We start from the raw sequence: 21,794 nt of genomic DNA on the forward strand, positions 1-21,794 counted from the left end.
TGTTTCCACCCCTGTGTAAAGAGGTGTGTCTGTGAGAGGGGAGGGAACAGTGAACAGGCTGAACTCTGATAGCAGGAGGAGGAGGGAGAGGTCGTCAGGCTGGTTTGTGTCTGGAAGAGGAGCAGTGAGTTAGAATATGGTCTCTACACATGGAGCCTGCATGTTTAACTGTCATAAAGCAGGTGGTGATTGACTCAAACTCAGAGATCAGACAGGAAACCAAGTGAAAGTTCAAAATCAAAGTCTTTAATGAAGCCTGAGCTCAGACATGTGATGTTAGTCAGTGAAGTAAATAAAACAGGTGAGGAGCAGCAAACAGGAAACAAATCAAATCATCATATAACAACATCTGTTCCTCACTAAAGAAACTTTGACCAGTTTTGTGTTCACATTTAAACAGCTTTATAGTGTGAAATGTTGAACACACAACTCATAAATTCAAAATTTAGTGTGATGGACATTTAATACAACTCAAATGTCCATCACACTACAATTTGACGGGACAGGCAGAAGCAGGGAGGATTGTGGGGGATGTGGTCTTTGAGTTAAAAAAACTAAACAAAATGTTATCAATCAATTATTTGTAGCACTTTGTGTGCATCACATCCCTAAACTAGGAGATGTCACTTGCAGCTTCTCATTGTGGACTGCGGTTGCCTCATGTGTTCATGTGTCTCCATGGAAGAGTTGTCTGTGGGTGAACAGTGTTTAAATGTTCTGCTTGGTTCTTGATCGCTCTTCATATAACTGTAAAGTTTGAAGGTGGTTCCATCTCGGCCACTTGTTTCTCTGGTTTCATTGATCATTGTTGGTGTGTGTAATGTGAAACAGAGGTTACTGAAATATCACATACCAACCATCCTCCTTTACCAAAGAACGTGATGCTATCCAACTGCAGGCATTTATGATATTTGATTTCAACACGTATCAGCTCATAAAATAACCATAGGCTGAAAATGTGTGTATAATAAAGTGTAAATCGAGAAGCACTTGGGACTCCAATGTAGCATAACAGATAGTAAGATTGTTTGGATTAATATGATAAGATATATATCATTTTGTTTTTAACTATTAACTATTAGGCTACTGTTAAATGTTTATTGTCATACATCAGAGTTTATGAAATAGCTCACTGTTGTGCTGCATGACATTTAAAACAAAACAACATGAAGCAGTAAAATACCACTCCACATCTTAGTATTTTATGTATTTATGAAAAAAAGAAAAAAGCAAGTTGTGATGCAACATGGTGAAATCGAAGGAATTGTATTTTTGTAGTCAAAGCTTGGGAAGGGTCAGTTTTTCAAGGAGCACTTGAAAGCACCATGGAATCAACTGGAAAGGATGCGCAGTGAGGGAAAAGGCGCCACACCATGGCAGCTTTATCACTGCATCATACAATACAGTAACTACAGTCATCATGCACATACATGTAATTATCATTAATAATTAGGGAATTAGAGACCAAGTCCAAGACAATGACCAAACCAATGCGAGACCATTTTCAAGACCATTACTGTATTCAGTACCAGTAGGACTCATAATAACAATCATGTGGCTTGATATTTACATTATTCCTCAGCTAAAAAGTAAAAGATAATTTGTTATAAAATCTATTATTATTCGGGTAGGCCTAATTGAAACAAAGTTTGGATTGAACAGAATAACACAGCAGCACAGTCTACTGAAGTCTCTCACTTATGACACTTGTGCAACCAAGTTTTTCAGATGGTTACACAAGCAGATTATCTTATTGAATTACATGACATAAACCAAAGTGAGCGAGTGACAGAGAGACATTTGCAGTAAAAAAGAAAGGAAAAAAAGATGTGACTGCAGCTGTGGTCTTGAGAAAAAATCCAGAGTCCAGCTTGACCGAGACCGAGACAAGACCAAGACCTTGGAAATGTGGGACCAATCTGAGACCAATCTAACACTCCTCTGATGCTAAAATAGAAAAGGGTAGGGCATCAAACACATTCTTTGCACCACTCAGTCCAATACTCCTTTATATCTCAGTCTGCAGGACATCGAATCAGAATCACATTTATTAAGAAAGACTATTCTTAAATTCAGGACTTATATATATTTATTCCTACATTGGACGATTGGTAGCTACAAGGAGGCAATGAACTTAGTTCCTTTGGGAAAAATCAACTTATAGCCTTCATGATAACATGGAAGGTTTCACAAGGGTTTGATGTTTTGGATGCTGTGGACGCCTCTGGTCTGAGCTTCAATGTTCCTCACTAAATTATAGCATACAGTAGATAACTCTACCTGCGGATGGATGTCACTCTGGTTGTGTGTCTGTTTGTATGTAATCTATGCAAAGTTGTGTTGTTCTTTGGGTAGCAATATGCTACCTACGGTTCTACAGAAATTGTATGCAAAGGCAAATATGTAGACTGACTGAGCCTAAATAAAAAAATGAAGAAAAAAAAGAAAAGAAAAAAGAATCAGATTCATTGGTCAAGTATGCTGCAATTGGGATCAGACTCTGGTATGCATAGCTCTCTGACGTTCACATCAAACAACAACTGAACAATAGGCTATAAGAAAAGAAAAGAAAAGAATAAGAATAAGAATAATACAAAAAAAAGTTAACCAAAATAAGATAGCTAAATAAAGTGGCCAGATTGTAGGCTACTGTAGCCTACAGTAGGAGTGCAAATATTGTGTGTTATTGTATTGTATAAATGTGGTCTTATGCGTACTGTAAGTGGTGAAGCCAAAGACAAATTTCCACATTGTGGACAATAAAGATATTGAATTGAATTGAAATAGATGAGGTTGGCTAGTAGTGCCATGAAAATAAACAATAAACATGATCATTTATCCTCTAGGCTATTTGATAAATGAGTAAAAAAAAGAAATTTAAAAAAATCCCACACTAGTGCGTCACATGTGAAGAACTGGAGGAAAAAGAAATGGAAATGGGGTTAAATAAACAGGGAACCACCCTCCTCCCCTCTCTCTCCGCCTCCTCCCCCTCCTCCTCTCTCTCTCCTCCTCCTCCCCCCTCCTCCTCTTCCCCTCCCTCCAGCACCGACAAAGCGCCCGTCAGCCTCGGAGCGGCAGCCTCTCCTCACCAGCCTCAGTCAGACACTTCAAGCCGCTGATCGCTCCGCCAGGCCCCGCTACCGTTGACTACAGAGGACTCTCACCTCTGGATCCGAATTAAAACATTTACGGTAAAGCCAATTCAATGTGTGTGTATATATATTTATGTATACATCTGTACAGCTCGTTCACATGTGGAGACTGAGGTTAACACGATAATGCCCTTTTGTTTTGTTTTTTAATGTTTGTTTGCATGTTTATATTAAATTCGCTCAGAGGCCTCAGTGACGTAGCAGGGCGCTAACGTTAGGCTAAGCTAACATGCTAACGTTGTGCATGGTATTGCTAATGATAGTTCTGCTGGTTAGCTCGCTTTTTATTTATTTATTAATATTTTGTCAGCGAAAACGCCCAGCACACATTGTTATAAGATAAGGAGCCCTTTTAGTCAGTTATGAAAAATATATTTCACACCAAGCTAGCTACTTGGTTAGCATCTCCCTCTGATAGCTTGTAGCTAAATGTGCCGTTGGTTAGCCTGTTAGCTTGTTAGCTCGTCTGTTTATTTCATTTTGCTAATAATAACAACAACCCCCGCGTTAGCTAACATTTATATAAGATAACATGCACTCCTAGGGTGCTGCAACTATTATAGATGTTTAATTATCGATATGAGGACTGTTTATTCTGGGATAACGTTACATACAACACAGGTTGTCAAGTAGGTAGGTAGCTGTAGCTGTTAGCAATAATCAGACGTTGAAGCATAATATATTATTTTATTATTTAACCTTTATTTAGACTCGGACTCATTTACAATATAGCTAGATATAGACAAATAAGTACATTCAAAATACACAATCAACACAAGTAACAGAAGATCACAAAATAAATTGACAATCAGTAAGATGAGTCAATTAAAACAGGAGCAGTTGGTGGTAAAAAGATTACATTAGATGCGTTGCCCTAATGATAAAAAAAAGAGGTACGTTTAAGATCGTTCTGTATAGTGCTCCAAGTTGCAGGTGCACAGAATGAAAAACTGGATTTTCCAAGTTCAGTATAAACTGCTGGGATCTGCAGTGTAATCCAGTCTTTTGAGTGGGATTGCATTAAAGGATACCATGAATTAATATAAGAGGGTAAAAGACCAGGAGTGCTTTAAAAATGTAACCAAGTGTGAAGTGTCTATCACACCTTATAGACAGCGGGCCAACTTTAGCATACAGGTCACAATGATGAGTGTTGTAGCTACCCCTGTAATAAATCTCAATGAGGGGGAAAGGATGGGAAATGGTGGTTAAGGTGAGTTTTTATGTTGTGGGCTGACTGAAGCTGTGTCCATTTACTGTGTTTATTTATCTCCTCTCATTATTATCCTCTACAGATAATGCCTACGATAAAACTACAGAGCTCGGATGGGGAAATCTTCGAGGTGGATGTGGAGATAGCCAAGCAGTCTGTCACCATTAAGACCATGTTAGAAGGTACAACTGACAAAATCATCATAAACTTATGAAATGTAAATATATGAAAATACAATGCAGACTGACATGTGACATTCACTGACTCCTTGACAGATTTGGGAATGGATGATGAAGGAGACGATGACCCAGTTCCCCTCCCTAATGTGAATGCTGCCATCCTCAAGAAGGTATAATGTGTACACACACATACGCACACACACCATACTGTACATGTTTATACACGCAACTCTAATGACAGGTTTGTAACTGTTAATTCAGCTTTATTCAGTAGCATATCAACATGTTTAGACAGGTTTTCTTCACATTGAATGGTGATTCCAGTTGACAATCACCACAAACCAATTCACATTCACACACAACATGATCAAATGAAGGTTTAGGTTCAAAGGGCAACAAGTTTTCCAGTTGTAGTTTGGATGTTTTCCCACACTGAGAGCAATAACACACTGAATATTGTACATAGTCCTCTGCACTCAAACAGTCAACTTGCTAATTTTAAGCTTTTTATTTGTTTATTTTTTAGAAAGTTGCTGATTCAACTTCAAACAGTCAAGTTATGTTACTGTTAACCCGTCACTGACTGAAGCATGAGCTATTTTCTCCTGCTAAATTGTTCCTGTCAGGAAACAAACTTATGTCTGTTTCTTTATGTCTCATCAAAGAGTTCATGTTTGTTTGACAGACCTGCTGTTTAATATTCCTCTGCTCTGTGAATCCATGTTAATTAACCATCATTTGCATTAAGTGATTGAACACATTTCTGTCATTTAAAAGAATATAATAAGCAAGTAAAACCAGATGGTGCTCAAGAGGAGAAAGTGTGTCACTGTTTTGTTTTAATCTCAGTGTGTCTGTGCTTCTCTCTCAGGTGATTCAGTGGTGCACTCATCACAAAGACGACCCCCCTCCTCCAGAGGACGATGAGAACAAGGAGAAGAGGACAGATGACATTCCTGTGTGGGACCAGGAGTTCCTTAAAGTGGACCAGGGCACTTTGTTTGAACTCATTTTGGTAAATACAGTTTACATCAGTTCTTATTTACATTACATTGACCCACATTGTTCCTTTGGGAATGAGCAGACAGCCATATGTTATCTTCAGAAACAAACACAGAGTTGCAGGAAGGCATTGTGTTGATGCATGGATCTGGAGAAGGTTTCCTTAGTTTCCCACTGTGGACATTTTTTTTTTAGATGTTTGTAACATGCATTTCACAAAAATATATTTTCCCCTTCTCTGTAGTGTAACGTCAGGCTGGAGTGTGTTCATAGATAAGTCTAATGTCGGTCAGACTGTGAATCAAAAAAAGAAGACCGACTCATTTTAAGCCACCTTACTCCCAGGCTAACTGAGGACTAAGGCCAGTGTTACCATGGTAACACGGTAATCAGTGACACCTGTGCTGACCAGCATTAAACCCAACAACAGGAAAACATGGTCGCCATGTGGTTTGCTGACATTGTGATGGATGGAGCAAAGAGCTTTAGCACACAACATTCATTTCAGCAAAGTCAGTCTTTGTAATGTGCCTGTGGTCTGTGTAGAGCAGGCTTTGCTTTAACATTATATAGTAAGCTAGCAGCTGTAGGTCTGGACTGTGTTTTTTTTTTTCTAACTTGACCATGCAACATAAAATGTGAAAAAGATTCAGCAGAATCAGAATCTGCTCTACATTCATATCCAATCTAATTTCAACCACAACCATCGAGTTTGAAACCAGAAAACACCCAGAGATCTGTATGTATGTAAAACATCTCATTCTGAGAAGTGGATTTAAATTCTTGAGCCCCCAAAAGAGAAAGTTTTCCCACATAATGTCCTGCCATGAACTGCGCTGTTGTTTTAATGCTGTTAAATTAAATAGAATAATATTGTAAATGTAAGGAGCCAGGAGTCGCTGTCTCATGAAACTTCACTGAAATCCTCTCACCTGCTGAAAATGAACTCGGAGCCACTTTTCATCAACCGGTGCACATCCCTCCTTCCCTGTGGCCTGTTAATTTAATTTGAATTGAGGGGGTTTTCATTTTGTTAACAGAGATGTAAAAGTTGCTGCTTAGCAACAGCTGGGAGATAGGCGGTTTGGGTGAGTGGTACAGAGAGGGAGCAGGGCTCTAAGAGGGAAAAACAACAACAGGGAGTTTTCTGTGGAGGGAAATCAGGACCAAACACGTGAAAGGTAACATGAAGCACAGATTGAGAAAGAGGTGTCGCCTTCGCTGTGGGCTTCCAGGAAGTGAAACACAAGTCGTGATGCCCCCCCCTCCCCTCCACTCCCTGGTTGGTTGAGTGTGTTTACATGTACAAAGTCTTCAGTCAGGGACCAATAAACAGTGAATGTGAAGCTCATGATGTCGTCTGGCTCGGTGATCTGATCTCAGTCCAGTTCTGCTCTGGTCTTTGTTGAGATGAGAAGATTCACATTTCTGGAAGATAACTTCATAACGTCAACACTGCACCGCCGCTGTTTACCTCATGGTTGTCGTGGCAAAGGATAAAATGATCGTTGTGGTGATAACGTAGTAAAGGGGGCTTTCATAAACGGCTGCGTTGTGTTTTGTTGTGTGTGTGTGTGTGTGCGCCACAGTCAGTGATCTGGATGCTGTAACTGGATCAAGACGTCTGATCTGCAGGATCTTCTCATTATCTCAGTATGTAATTATCAGGGAGGTTTGGCTGGTCTCAGGTCAGCAGGAGCAGAGTCATGGATGACATCATTTGTTTTGCAAAGGGAGTCTTAATCACTGCTGCTTTGACTTTTACTGTGTTTACTGAACCCTGAACACCTTTCCCACTCTCTGTGCACAGTTTATTCTCCTGATTACGACGTCCAGTCTGATCAGTTGGCATTTTAATATATTTTATCTGGTTCCATGCAGAGAAACCAAACCAAACGCTCTTGGTCGGTTAATAAAGCTGTGAGGGTTATTTTCCTTGAAATGCTAAAGTGTCCTTCAGTCCTTTATCTGACTGCCCCTCCCTTCCCCTCTGTCTTCCTCTTCTGCTCCTCTTCATCTCACTGTTGTCTTCTGTGTTTAGGCTGCCAACTATTTGGACATCAAAGGCCTGTTAGATGTCACCTGCAAGACGGTGGCCAACATGATCAAAGGCAAAACCCCAGAGGAGATCAGGAAGACTTTCAACATCAAGAATGATTTCACAGAGGAGGAGGAAGCCCAGGTAGTTATTCCCTCCATTATCTGTCTGTCACAGCGTCTTATTGGCCTCACCGGTCAAAGGTTTTAGCACCACCTCAGTTTCTGTAAAAAACAAAATCTCTCTAACCCATCTTTGGTTAGTTTTGGGACTTGACCTTCCTTGTACGTATTTTTCAGAGACTCATCCTGTTTGTTGCTCCTCTTGTCCACAGGTACGCAAAGAGAACCAGTGGTGTGAAGAGAAGTAAATGGGGGTGATCCTGCCAACACTACCACACTGTAAAGGATCGTCCCTGCTAACTGGTTGCACTGGCGTTGTTCATACTTGTTAATATTTACATTTAGTATATTTAGAGCCACTCCCACCCCTCCCCCCCTTCAAATTTCTGTATACCATTAGCATGACCATTTTAACTTGGCTGTGTGGTGTTCATTAATTTAAGTAAAGATTGTTTCCAAACTCTCATGTTGTGTATTCACATAAAATAAAAGAGTCCTGGTTTCATGGCTTTGTACCCTTACAGATTAGAAGACAGTCCTTTCATATTTTCCCTATTATTGATTGCTATGGTTGTCTTTTTTACTGGAAATTTGATTTCTTTTAGGTTGATTAAATAAAATGGCTTTTTTGACAATGGAAATGAAAGGGTGAATATTATTTTTTGCCCTGTAAATGCATCTTGTTCTGTGAAACCATATTAAGAGAAAGACGAGGTGATGAAAGGAGGTTTCATCTGGAAAAAGATGGATTTGTTTTTGTTTTTTCTCGCGAGCGTCCTCTGGACTTGAAGTACGTGTGTTGCCACACGGTGTTGGATAACTCATTTCTAATTCATGTTGTATTGAATAGGAAACTTCTCAGATAAGCTGGCTTTTTGGATGGTTAAACATAAACTGAAGGAGTAAATAAAACGTATAAAAAGGTTGGTGTCTGTTTTTGTTTTGAAGAGCATGGACTTAAATGTCTTGATATCATTTCTGAAACATACTTGTAATCACAGTCGACATGGACAAGATATTCAAAACACTTTTAATACAACAAAAAAAAATAAACAAGTAATACATCAGAGGCGTTCAAGGCTCAAAAAATACAAAAGACATGTTTGAGGCGTTTGTGAACGGCCTCAAGTGAACAACAAGCTATTTCTAGCACAAGAGCTCTCTCTGCTGGAGGAAAACAGTTTTGCGGCACAGAAGCTCAGCCCACAGTTCGTCCACAGAGTCTGAAGCTGCAAGCAGAACAGAAAACCAAAGCCTTTAGTCAAAATGTCTTCTCGTTACACTGAAGTTGGAACATGCACAGACTGAGAACATAAGATAACATTTGAACGCTGCTGCAGTAACACTTGACCAAAAAGTAAAATTTCTGCACAAGAGGACAAAACACAAAAATGTATTGCTTTAAGAAATGGTGGAAACTAAAAGTTTCTTTTTTTTTTTCTTTAGTCATTTCATTTTTTTTTTTTTTTTTTTACATAAAAACATATAAAAGTTTAATTATAATAGGGAATTCCAACATTTATAAAACTTTACAACACAATGCAATATAATAGTACCCATTTGGTCTCAGATTAGTTAATGGAGCTGCAAAATGTTCAGTCAAAGGAAAACAGACTCGTGTTGGAGGGTTTCCCCGCCAGCAAAAACATCTGACCTTTAAAAAAAAACGAGCTTTATACAAAAATACCTCAAATTAGAAAACAACAAAACTAAGATCTGATAAAGCAAGAGACTGACAGACTGAAAGTGCCTCGAAGAGATAATGTAACTTAAATTCTCTTGAATAAATCTGACGTTTTTTGTTTTATCTGCTGAAAAATCTGTTTTTGTCTGACAGGAGCTGCTCAGGTGTTTTATCAAAAAACTGTCTGGAAATGTGATGAAACTGATATGAACAAAAAAAAAAAAACTGCAGCTCCATATGTCAGTGTGTATGTGTGTGTGTGTTGGGTGTGTGTCTCTGCTCCCCTCTCCTGATTAACGGACTGGTCTCAGTAACAGTGATGGATGTTGGAGATACGTAAAAGACGGTAACCATGGAGGAAAACGTGGCTGTAACAATACTGGGATTAGTTGCTTATTTCTTTTTTAGATCCGTCTTGTGGTTCATTTGATTAAGAGCTCGTTTGCAAAGCGTTTCATGATTGTCACGGAGGTCAAAGCCACGGGGGTCGGCTGGAAAACAAACAGACAAACAAACAAATAAAAGGCGCCAAGGTGCTGATGACGGATCTGTAGAATGATCAGAGTTTAAAACTGCCCCCCTCCCCCCACCACAAGGGCAAATACTCTCATTCCAAACTTCACTATAGAAGTTGTTCTCACAGGGCCGACGGTGAACAGCTGGTTCCACTACATTATTCTTTTTGTACAAATTCTTAAAATCTTTTTCTTTTCTTTTTTTTAGCATCTCAAACAGGAAACAGTGGTTCAGATCATGTGACACATGTGGCAACATGTTCTCTCCAGTCTGTCAGCTGCTTCTCTCTGTTGATGACGTAGAAACGCAGACTGTGGAGAGATCAGCTGATGTGTCAGTGTGGGATGCTGTCGCCATGGAGTCACTCTTTGTTTTTCTTTTTTTAAATGTAGACAGATGTGAGAATGAAGCAGGTGAGGGAGTTGATCTTCATGGCTCCGGAGGATGCTGAGCTGACCTGGGTCCTGTGTGTGTCTCTGTGTGTGTGTGTCTCTGTGTGTGTGTGGACTGGATCACTGAGTCTCTGTTAGCACTTTGAGAGAAAGTCCTGCAGCCTTGGCGGCCGACAGCGCCGCCGTGGAGCCGTGCGTCTGCTTGCCGGACAGTTCCAGGTGCGTGTGCGGCGAGTGTGTGTGTTTGGTCGTGGGCTTGCCGGCCGAGTGCGAGCGCGTGTGCGTCGGCGGGGACAGGGGGAGGCGCGTGGCGGACGGGGAGGTGGGCGGCGGGGAGCAGCCCGGGGAGAGGGGGCGCTGGCGCTGCTGCTGCTGCTGCTGCTGCTGCTGCTGCTGGTGGTGGTGGTGGTGGTAGAGGGGGGGGTGGCGGGCGGGGGAGGGGGACGGGGGAGAGTCTATCGCACTTAAATCTGAAGAAGTTGGGCTGGGGCAGCCTCCTCCTTGAAGGTAGCGAATGCACTTCTTTTTCCTCCTAGGGACAGTCAGAGAGAGTTATCTGTGAATAAAGTGTGGATGGTAAATGTCAGCAGGCTTCAGTGAAGATGCATCACTCACACTGAGGTCAATGAACAGATGGACACACGATGAAAAACACAAGTATTAGTGACCGACTGTGTATGAATGAAACGTCCTAAACAACACAGCTTTAGAAAATCTAACCTGATCAGAACCAAACCAAATGAGTGCACTTTTAAAATTCAGTCTTTTTAAATACTGATTTAAACTTTTTTAAGATCCTAATCCTCCCATTTTGCCCCTAAAATTCGAGACGGTCTCTATTCGAGACATCTACTTGCACATGTGCAAACCACAGCTATTATAACTATAACTAACTAAAACTAGCGGTGAAAAAATATTTAGTCATAAAAATGACATTTTTTCCAAAACAAGAACTAAATAAAAACTACAATGAACAATGAAAAACTAAAGTTCAGTCAGATAACATCAGCTTAGTTGTAGTTTTCTTAGAGATGTCTAAAGCTGCAGGAAGAAAACTCCACAGCTCAATATGGGATGACTTGGAGTACGACCCACAGGTAGATAAGAGTGAACCTGATGAGAACTGATGCAAACATTATGGGATGCAACTAAAATCCTACAAATGTGGAAGTTAATCTTTCTTTAGAGGTCTGACAGAGCCTTTCTCCTAAAACCTGAAAGACTAAGACGAAATAGAAACTATCAATTCCTCAAAAAGACAAACTAAACTAAAACTGCTTCATCACTTGTTGAACTAACTAAAACCAAACTGAAATAAAAAAGCAAACTGAAAAACTAAATACAAATAAAAACGAATGAAAAATTTAAAAGTATAATAACCTTGGTGCAGACAGGAAATTTGCTGTTTATATTTTTAACACTGGTGAAACATGGAAGGGACTGGTCTGGGATCTGTCGTTACAGGTGGCAGGAACATGAATGAAAAGGAAATATGAATATTTGCTTTAGAAGTCGATTTACAGCGTGTACCACAACATTTTCTGCTTGAGCTCCTACGATTTGGTAACACTTTATAATAAGTACACACTATTAAGCATTAGTTAAGCATTAATGAATACCGAACTCTTCATTTATAACGCATGAATACTCAATGATGATAAAAACACTTTTAACTGTTTATAAACTACATACTAATGAGTATTCATGTGTTATAAATGATGAATTCAGTATTTAAATCTTAACTAATGCTTAATAGTGTGTACTTATTACTTAAAAGTGTTACCAAAGATTTGAAGTCGGGGTAAAACAAGTGAGTCTGGAGCCCGGCATCAGTTAACAGTTTATCATTGGAAAGAAGGGAATACCACTCAATGTTTTTTCTGGGGTCGTTATATTGATTATGAAGTTATCTCATACTGTTAAATAAGAGAGTTTAACATGAACATAGAGTAAGCGCTGGTGTTGAGGTGTTGACACCGGCTCTTTACACATGATAAAGTTGTATTTATCACCATTTTACACCGCCGTCGCCGCCTCTCTCTGCACCAGACACACTGCATGTGCCTAATATACAGCAGCAGCAGCAGCAGCAGCAGCAGCGGCGGCGTTGTGCCGTGCTCACTGAGGTGTTATACTCAAAAGCAGAGCCGTGTACCACGGAGTGCAGCATCAAAGCAGTTAACAGGATCCCTTGATCATTACCAGAATATGATATGAGTCACCAGGTTTAACCACAAGGAAAGGCGCTAGGCCATATTTAGGCAGAGAGAGAGAGGGAGAGAGAGGGGAGAGGAGTGCAACAGAAAGTGATTTCTAAATGTTAGAGTTCACCATCAAAAGGCCCCATTACCACATCGCATGAATGGAGAAAGTTGAAAGCAGATGGGCATGAGAACGCTGTCAAAATGCAAAGCTGCAGGGAGTGTGTCTGTGTGTGTGTGTGTGTGTGCGTTGAGCTGTGGTGATAAGGATTTGCTCTAACCACATTCACCCCCCTTTGTTCTCTCAAACCGAAACACACACACACACACACACACACAAACTTTGAGATTTCCATGACGTGATGGTGGGGAAGACGGCGGGGTTGCTACAGAGCTGTTGTGGTAGAAGCTTTCTCTGCAGAACCACACGGATTCCTGACTCCCGCAGCGAAGCCGTCCACCGTCGTCTACTGTAAATCCCACTGTGACTAAAACTGAACAGTATGAGGTGGTGACAGCCCCCCCACACCCCACTCAACCCACACCCTCATGATTTATTATTGTGCTGTTACCATCTGTCTGTTTTTATACAGACAAAAGGGACTGAGATTGTTGCAATTTTTGGGGGAGAAAAAAGAAAAGAAAAAAGGACCGTGGAGGAAAAACACATTGAAGCTCCTGCAGTGATTAAGCCTCAGGTCAGTTTGGTGTGAAGCCTCCTCACTACATGAACACTAAACTCACCAACTTTCCTTCTTCCCCCTTCAGTATTACTGTCGCTGACTGAGACGAAGCCTCCAGTGAGAAACATTGCTCTTGTCTTAAAGGAGACATATTCTTCCCCTTTTCCACAAATTAAAATAGTTCCCAGGTGTCTTAAAGACATGTCTGTGACATGCTTCGGTCAAAATACCCCAAGGATCAAACATCACAGCTCTCAAAACAGCCCTGTTCAAAACGGCTGGTTTCAGTGCCTGTCCCTTTAAATGCAAATGAACCACTGCTTGCCCCGCCCCTTCTACTGGTACCAGGTAGGGGTGGTAGTATGCAAATTCGACAACTAGTTACAGCATTGGACCAAAACTGAGGGAACAGCTTGTAAAACCACATGGATTTTAACCTCAGGAGCCTGAAAATTACTGATTTTTTTTGGTCAATTCTCACATTTTGGGGGTGGTAAGGCAAAACAAACACCTAAATATATGTTAAAGAGCCTTTAAAAAGTGATATTTCCATAATATGTCCCGCTCTAGCTCCAACAACAAGCTGCAGATTTACTTTTCACTACTGATGCTCCTCAACAAGCTGCATCGCTGCGACGGCCTTGTGCTGGATGTTTTACAGATCCCAGCAGGACTTTAACCTTGGCCTGAGTTTTACAAGTCACAACAACAATGTGAATGGTTTTTTTTGTGTGTGTGTGTGTTTTTTTCCCATCTAGGAACGCCCATCGACTTCTGGGAATTTTTACGAGTCAAACTGGTGAGAGTTCATAAATCTGTCAGAAACATGTGGAGTCGCCAGGAACAGAATAAAATGCCTGATTTCTGCGCAGTTGATTTCAGTTTGTGTAAAAAAAAAAAAAAAAAACAGCACATACACTGCTTTGATCACTTCTCTGACAGGTCTGATTTTTCAGTGCCAGCTTTCATTGAGTGGTATTCCCCCCTGTAACCACACACACACCGTTTCTTTACAGGGCCCACACGCTGCAGAGCGTCGTGACACTGCAGCAGAATCCAAACCACCTCTGACCTTTGACGAGGCGGCGACAAAAAAACCATGAAGCGGGAGAAAACGAGAATCTGGGTCATGTGGGTTTCTTCAGCTCGCACCTGATCCTGGAACAGTCATCCTGACACTGACCCTTATATATAGTGAGATCGACTTGAGATCGTCGGAGTAGATTATTTCAACTGTGAAAATCTATCGTCTCTACGCCATGTCTGTGTTTTAGTGCTGTACATCGACGTATTTATGGATCTGATGGTTTAATGAGCAGCAGCAGGTTAGTGACAGACGTTCATGCAGAGCTCAGTTTAGAGTTTCAAACATTTTCTGGAGGCGGAGCTGCTCTCGAGGCAAAAACATTATCTCATGGGAATAGTGGGCGGAGCTTGGTAACTTTATTCAGAAAGTAAAATAAGACTAAAGAAAGAGGCCGAATGGAAGTAGAGGAGGAGGTTATCGCCTTCAGAGCAGCTCTGCCTTATGGAAATGTTTGAATAGGGATGAAGTGATTGTTAGATGGAGGAGAGGAGGAGGAGAGGTGAGGAGTGCAGTGTGATGGAGTGAGGTGGGGGTGAGTTTGGGGGTTGTGGATGTTTGGTACACACCTGCAGGGACCGCACCAGTCCGTTTGTTGGTTGAGGCCGAAGCGCGCCCGGCATTTCTTAGGCGAGCCCGGGTCTGAGCACAGTGCACAGCATGCACGAAGACAAGGAGGAGGAAAAACAGAAAGAGAGGGAGCAGGAGGAGAAGAAAGAAGAAAAAGAAGAAGAAGAAACAGGTTAGAGTTAAGACAGAAGAAGAAAGAGGAGACACATGAGCTTGTCAGAGCAGAGGACAGACCGACAGTCAGAGCGGTCGGCTCGGAGGAAGCATCAGGTCAAACTGTTAGTCAGCAAACCACCCAACACACGCACACACACACACACACACAGTCATCCTGGGAACAGGCTGTTAAGGCAAACACAGACAGAGTCAGGAGAGGGCGGCCATGCTGTGGCATCTGTTAGTAACATGAACAGCTTCATCCAGAGAAACACTTGAACTGCTGCTTGAGGTAAATGTTGAGGGAGAATCACAGCAGATATTTTCCTCCGAGCCTCCACCATGAAGCTCGGAGCTGCTCTCCATGTTGTTACTTCTGCTACTTCTCTTATCATCTCAGCGTGGACGCTTCAGTTCGTCACTGCTGCAGCGTTGACGCGAGCGCTCAGCCCAGGACGTACACTACGGAGCTGTGCCATACATATGTGTTTTTAACCACTTCGCTGGTAATAGGTGAGGAAATCGTTTGTGATTACCTTAAGAAAAAAAAAATCATCAGACAAAGCCGAAGCGGCTACAGATAAGGAACATAAAGTTGTGTGCACCGGGGATTAAAATGATTGTAATTCAGGTTACGTGGAAAGCAGAGTGGGTGGGTGGTTTTGACGTTAGAGACACATCCTGCCTCAAACACAACAAGAATGTTTTGCTTCACCGCGCCAACGCAGCTTCAGGCTTAACTCAATGTTCTCCGATTGGTTTTAGAGACGTCGACGGCGGCTGTTTGAAATGTGGCGTCTGACCTGAGGAAGAGGGGACGGCGGGGCGTTTACCTGTGTTCGAGTCCTGCTGCTTCTCCCTTTTTCTCCTCTTCTTCTTGCCCTGTTTGGGGAAAAAAAGAGAAAACATCCCACAGAGACATGAGTTTGGCTCAGAGGTTGAAATGACTGAACTGCTATAAATTTACCATCAGGGGCTGGAAATTATTAGCAGATTTTTGGCTGCGGCTGATGCACCCAGTTCCTCTGGTTTGCCTCAAACAGGACAACTAATACTGTGATTAACCATCAGCCGGTCGTTAGCAGGGATAATGGGACAGTGCAGCTGCTCTTTCTCTTCATTAGGAATTCATGTGTCTGCTTCCACCTCCATAAAGAACTTGTGGATTTCTCTTTATGCTTTGCTTGTTACCTAAACATGTTTGTTTACAATCCTGAACAGGAATCTGCATCTAATAAAAGTCTGAGTGTTTCTCATGTGTCATGTAAATACATTGATGTCAAAATAAAAAGTGCAAAGTGAAGGCAGAAGAGTGCAAAATGCAAGAAAGATGAAGAAAAACAAAACAAAGACGATCCTTTGCATCGCTAAGCTCACTGTGAACACCTTCATGCACGAAGCTCTGCTCAAAACCAGGAACCAAGGAAACCTCAGATCCATCAAAAATCAGCTTTAGACAGATTTTTGGATTCTTACAAACAGAAAACTTATTCTATTAATATTTGTCTTTGTATTTCATTGTCTCTGTGTAGCTGTAGACACAAACACCGGTGATGGTGGAGTGAGGCCTCATATTTGGGTGAGATGAAGGATGTGGGTAGAGAGATCTACCGCCTGCACGTCAATGTCTGCCCTCCTCAGCTCGCTGTCAGCATTGTGTCTATGTGGTTACAACAACTCCTCTTGCAACTGCACCTCTCTGAAGCTCTGTCTGTGGGCGTATGTGTGTGTGTGTGCATATACTACATGTAGGCTTTTTTTTCTCTCTTTCTTTCTTTTTAAGTTTTACTGAGTCGGAGGAGAGACCCTCCACAGCTGCGGGGGTGATATGTGGAACTTCTTCACTTCCTGTTTTGCTAGTAGGTCCAGTGACTGTTCTGTTTTAACCACAGAGGTGATGGGGAGTGAGGAGGTTCATGAAATACAGCAGGCAATATTTTCAGCTCAGGCTAAAGGACCTGCATGCATTTATATATATACACACTGTATAGTTGTATATATACGTTTCGTCATCACACAGTGCGTGTGTGCCGAGCAGACTCTGCTGCTCTACGCCTAAAATAAGAAAGCTGAAAAACAAAACTGTGAAATGTTTCTGCTCTTTTATGCAATCATAAAAAGCCGGTTTTATTTTAGCTGCTGCTGAACTGTTGCAGAATGATCACAGGTCAGAAAGCAAAGTGCATTCCTGTCACCGTCGGGTTAAACATGCAGCATGAAAGGCGCCTCCCCGCTGCCCCATTGGTTAAATACAAATGTGTAAGTGATGCACTTGTCAATGAGCCACAACATCTACTCACATGAACTAAAGCAAACCAGTCCACAGTGTTATTGTTGCTGCACTCAAAGCTCAATGCAAACAGCAGCAGCTCCTCCACCTGTGGTCACAGTCTACTAGAGCTCTGGTTTATAACACATTCACAACAGTAGGACTGCAACTAAGGATTATTTTCATTATCGATTAATCTGGTTTGGTCAATGAAATGTTGAAAAATGTCAATCAGCGTTTCTCAAACTACAGGATGACGTCCTCAGATGTCTTGTTTTGTCCACAAACCAAAGAGATATTCAGTTTGTTGTCATATAGGAACAAATAAATCAGAAATATTCACATTTAAGAAGCTGAAATCAGACTTTTTTTTCTTAAAAAACTGCTCAAACTGATTATTTGATTATCAAAATAACTCAATAATTGATTATTGTGCGATTAATCGATTAATTGCTGCAGCTCTACACAACAGCACACTTTTTTTTGTCTTTAGAAATAAATAAATAAATCTCCACAGACAGGATTGGGACTTTTATTTTGAAATATCTTAAGAAAAACTGACCGACATTTTTCTGCTCCGTCAGCTACAGAGGGAAAAAATGTGATAAAAATATAAAGGAAGAAAAACAATGAGAGTGAATCATTGTCTCTGTCCCACAGACGTTACGAACGTGTTATAAACCACAGCCTGAGCAAGGTGTCACCACCCCCCGGGGGCCATGCCTGCCTGCCTGCCTGCCTGCCTGCCTGCCTGCAGAGCTCAGCTCGGTCAGCTGAGCAGAAACAAGTACAGCAGAGAGAAGCGGAAACAGGTCACCACTCTGTCGGATGTTTGACGTGACTACAAAGCGTCCTGAGCTACGATGATGAAAGCTTCTGATCGTGTCTGAAGGTTTTCACACCATCGTCACACTCTGTTGTTGTTGTTGTTATTAGGATGACTAATATGACTGCGAAGTGCGGTGTCAAGAGGTTGTGTTCCTGTTGTCTGGATGAGAAGTGAGGTGCTGTGTTTATTTACAGAGATTCCCATACAAATGAAAAACAAGTGAATGAAGAACGAAGGCAGCGAGGCAGTGAGCCAGCCATGCGGCCCCGCTCTCTGTTAGTTAAGCAAATCGGGTTGATTTATACCTCTGTGTGTCACAGTCGGAACCAACGTGCAACATGGATCCATAACTGATCGATCAGACGTTCCTGCTGCAGCTGCTCTTAAGTGTGTGTGTGTGTGTGTGTGTGTGTTCTCTGATGTGTGTGAGTCATTAATAAGATCTTTTTGGAGGGTGCATGCAAACGTTGCACAGGAGTACCCACAATCCCCCATTTTCATGCAGCTCTTTGCATAACTCTTTTTTTTTTCCCACCACAGAGGCATAAATCCACCATAAGACGTGTCCCTACCCAATCAGCTTTACTCTTTTCCCCTGCGACCCCGCTAAGGCCCGCCTCCTGCAAGAGTTCAACAGCAAACTGACAAGTGAGAGGCACACAGCAGCCCAGACACAGCACATCCCCACAACATCAGACTCAAATGCATGCACCACACACGTCTGATTCTCCCCTGGACTCTTTCTGAGAAACTTATTTCATAAATCCATGCCATAAAAATGTGTCTGTTTATTTCTTTTCTTTTTTAATGACTTTTGACTGACAGGTATTGGGGGACAATATTCATGCAGGTTGTTGAGGCAGTAGCCAGTAAATGAAGTAAGTAATTCCTTTCAGCTCTGAGGTAAGAATAACAAATATTATCAAACCCAGATCTGGTTTATTGAACCGATCCTGATCTGTTTTTGATCGTCTTGCTTTCATTTACGGGGGAATCAAAACAAGAGAAAAAAAAGAAGTGGTTGGACCGGTTCCTGGTGTTTGTTTCATCAAAATGTTTTGTTCTTTCCAGAGCTTTTTCTTTTTCTTCTGCACATTCGATCATTTTCTCAGATTCAGCTCTTTGCTTCTGGGAAGCGTTTAGTGTCCAATTCAGCATTTGGTGAAGGACAGAGAGCGTTTTACTTCTTATGGAACAGATACTGAATTTAAAAAGAACAGCTCTTGTTGCTTTTATGAACGTTAGACATAAAAGTTTGGGATTTTTAAAGTAACACACAAGAAAACTTCATGCATTTCTTTTGAACTATTAGACACAAATTGTCCTGTCATTTCTCTGAGATGTCAGTCAACAATATACTGAAAATTTGTAGTTTTAATGGTCTATGTTTACAATTTAATAACTTATACAATGATTTAATTGTGAGGCCGTAAACATAAAAAAATGCAGATTCTTATAAACAAAATCATTAAACTGTTCCACTCTATTACATCTCTATTTGCTACAAGCTCCATGTTGTAACCATAGCAACCAGATGACTTCTTTACTCTCGAGATGGTTCCCATGACAACCCAAGTGTAAAATGTATGACTTTTTTTTTCCCCACATTTTTTTTGCATCATCAAGTCAGAAGAAGCTCCTCACCCTGAAACCTAAACACAACATCTTCCTGGGTTTGTTTTTAGAATGAACTCGGGAAATGTATGTTTTATCCCCTCCCTCCCTCTGGATGATTACACACTGATGCAGCACCAGGAGATTTAATGGCAAAAAGAAAAAACAGTGAGGATGAGGAGGAGAGAAGAAAAGGAGGAGGATGAAGAACAGGAAGTCCTTACGTAGTTGTCCCTGGCGGACCAGGTGGGGTAGAGCTGCATGTGGAGTTGTCTCTCCTTCCTGGCCAGCTCGTAGTACTTGGCCTGCTCCTCCCGGGTCAGTGCATGCCACTGGAGACACACACACACACACACACACAGACAGACACAGATACAGACACACACACATAAAAACAACAACAGAGTCTGTGAGCAGTGATTCATTCACAGGATCCCAGCATCACCAGTCTGGGTTGTATAATCTCAGTAGCATCGACATGTGATGGGAGCAGAGTTCACATTACTACGCTCCTCTTATGTTCCTCATGTGTGAAATTACAGACTGACCTGGAAACAGGATTTGTCTCCATTCAGTTGTACATGTGTGTGTGTGTGTGTGTGTGTTGCATCGCTCACCCTCCGCCCCAGAATCTGGTTGATGGCGGCGCTCTCCTTTAACGTGCACTCGGCGATGACCTTCGCCCTCATCTCCTTCATGTAGAGCATGAAGGCGTTCAGCGGTTTCTTGATCACCGGCTTCTTGGGCTCTTTCTCCCGTTTGGGCTCCACCTGCTGCTTCCTGCAGGAGGAGGAGGAGGAGGAGGAGGAGGAGGAGGAGGAGGAGGAGGAGGAATGATGGAGAGACATAGAGAGAGAGTCAGCAAATTTGTGTATTCAAGATAAGAAATAAGATAAGAAACAACACAGGATATGATTAGTGTTCAACACTAAATCAACCTGAGATTTGAAATATTTTGATTTAAAAAGTTGACTGGACCAGATGAACTGGCTTATTGATGTATTTTTCTTTGTTGTTCTTCTTCCCTTTAGTCTTTTCTCTGTTTTATTCTTCTTTGGGGTTTTAGCAGTGACTGAGCCGCAGGTTATTATAGTTCACTAAAACTAAAACTAGCAGTGAAAAAACAATTTAGAAAACTGAAATAAAAATGACAATTTCTTCCAAAAACGAGAACTGAATAAAAACTACAATGAACAATACAAAATTAACTAAAACTAAAGTGTAATGTCAGATAACATCAGCTAAGTTGTAGTTTTCTTAGAGATGTCTAAAGCTGCAGGAAGGAAACGCCACAGCTGAAAATGGGACGACTTGGAGTACGACCCACAGGTAGATAAGAGTGAATGGAACTTGATGAGGACTGATGGGAACATTATGGGATGCAACTAAAAGGGACAAATCCCACAAATGTGGAAGTTCATCTTCAGAGGTCTGACTGAGGCTTTCTCCTAAAACCTGAAAAACTAAAACTAAATAAAAACTAGTAAATTCCTCAACATAAAAACTAAACTAAAATGGATTAATCACTTGCTGAATTAACTAAAACTAAACTGAAATAAAAAAAAAGCAAACTGAAAAACTTAATTAAAATAAAAATGGAAATTATAAAACTATAATAACCTTGCTGAGCAGAACATTTACTTTCACTCAACAAACAGAAAACTAGAACCAGGCTTCATCCTGGCTACTTCAAACCGATCGTCTCGTTACTCACTGAGCTTTAATCCTTAAGTAAACTTGTTTTGATCTCTTGTCTGGAGGAAACCAGGTCTCCCACTGAGCCTCAGCCGCTGCTTCAAAAACACGTGTGACCCACAATCATGTAATTGTTTTCCTTCCATTTGAAAAGTGATAAACCCTCCGATAAAAACCTATGTTCCCCGTTTCAGCTCTTTTTCTTACAGATTTATTCTCTAGATATTGTAACTTTAATCAACTTCAAACAGGAAAACAGGTAGTTTGAATAACTTAAAGCTACTCTCTTTTCAATTCAAGTGTTTTTTTCTTTTTCCCATAGTTAAACTTTCGTAAAAACATTATTTAAAAGTTAAGAGGTAATTATCATGTAGATAGATAAATAAACCATA

General features: G+C 41.2%; 2 protein-coding genes across 5 annotated transcripts in view; one reads left to right on the plus strand and one right to left on the minus strand.

Moving 5' to 3' along the window:
• The first annotated feature begins 3,086 nt into the window (after positions 1 to 3,086).
• Positions 3,087 to 8,633, plus strand: skp1 (S-phase kinase-associated protein 1). The gene is made up of 6 exons (XM_085797173.1): positions 3,087 to 3,194; positions 4,451 to 4,550; positions 4,644 to 4,717; positions 5,419 to 5,562; positions 7,591 to 7,731; positions 7,922 to 8,633. Exons 2-6 carry the CDS (start codon positions 4,454 to 4,456, stop codon positions 7,955 to 7,957), a joined length of 492 nt encoding a protein of 163 aa, XP_085653299.1. The 5' UTR covers positions 3,087 to 3,194; positions 4,451 to 4,453; the 3' UTR covers positions 7,958 to 8,633.
• A 1,675-nt stretch (positions 8,634 to 10,308) lies between these two features.
• Positions 10,309 to 21,794, minus strand: part of tcf7 (transcription factor 7) — a 70,895-nt gene continuing 59,409 nt past the window's right edge. The window contains exons 8-13 of one of the 4 annotated variants that reach the window (XM_085797169.1): positions 20,325 to 20,487; positions 19,932 to 20,039; positions 18,666 to 18,713; positions 15,829 to 15,877; positions 14,839 to 14,911; positions 10,309 to 10,833 (exon numbers count right to left, since the gene is read on the minus strand). In XM_085797169.1, the coding sequence (XP_085653295.1) occupies positions 10,422 to 10,833; positions 14,839 to 14,911; positions 15,829 to 15,877; positions 18,666 to 18,713; positions 19,932 to 20,039; positions 20,325 to 20,487 (853 nt within the window). In that variant the 3' untranslated portion in view covers positions 10,309 to 10,421. The remainder of the gene's footprint in view (positions 10,834 to 14,838; positions 14,912 to 15,828; positions 15,878 to 18,665; positions 18,714 to 19,931; positions 20,040 to 20,324; positions 20,488 to 21,794) is intronic. The other 3 variants (XM_085797171.1, XM_085797170.1, XM_085797172.1) reach the window with 3 other exon arrangements.

Source organism: Trachurus japonicus, chromosome 14 (genome assembly GCF_045865225.1).
Source record: "Trachurus japonicus isolate A0001 chromosome 14, Traja_1.0".
Classification (NCBI taxonomy): Eukaryota; Metazoa; Chordata; class Actinopteri; order Carangiformes; family Carangidae; genus Trachurus; species Trachurus japonicus.

What these genes read in the sequence shown, in the direction of transcription:
- skp1 (XM_085797173.1), top strand. Translation starts at nt 4,454, where the DNA reads ATGCCTACGATAAAACTACAGAGCTCGGATGGGGAAATCTTCGAGGTG. An exon ending in ATGCTGCCATCCTCAAGAAG is followed by an intron (nt 4,718 to 5,418) that starts GTATAATGTGTA and finishes CTTCTCTCTCAG; the next exon opens with GTGATTCAGTGGTGCACTCA. An exon ending in CAGAGGAGGAGGAAGCCCAG is followed by an intron (nt 7,732 to 7,921) that starts GTAGTTATTCCC and finishes TCTTGTCCACAG; the next exon opens with GTACGCAAAGAGAACCAGTG.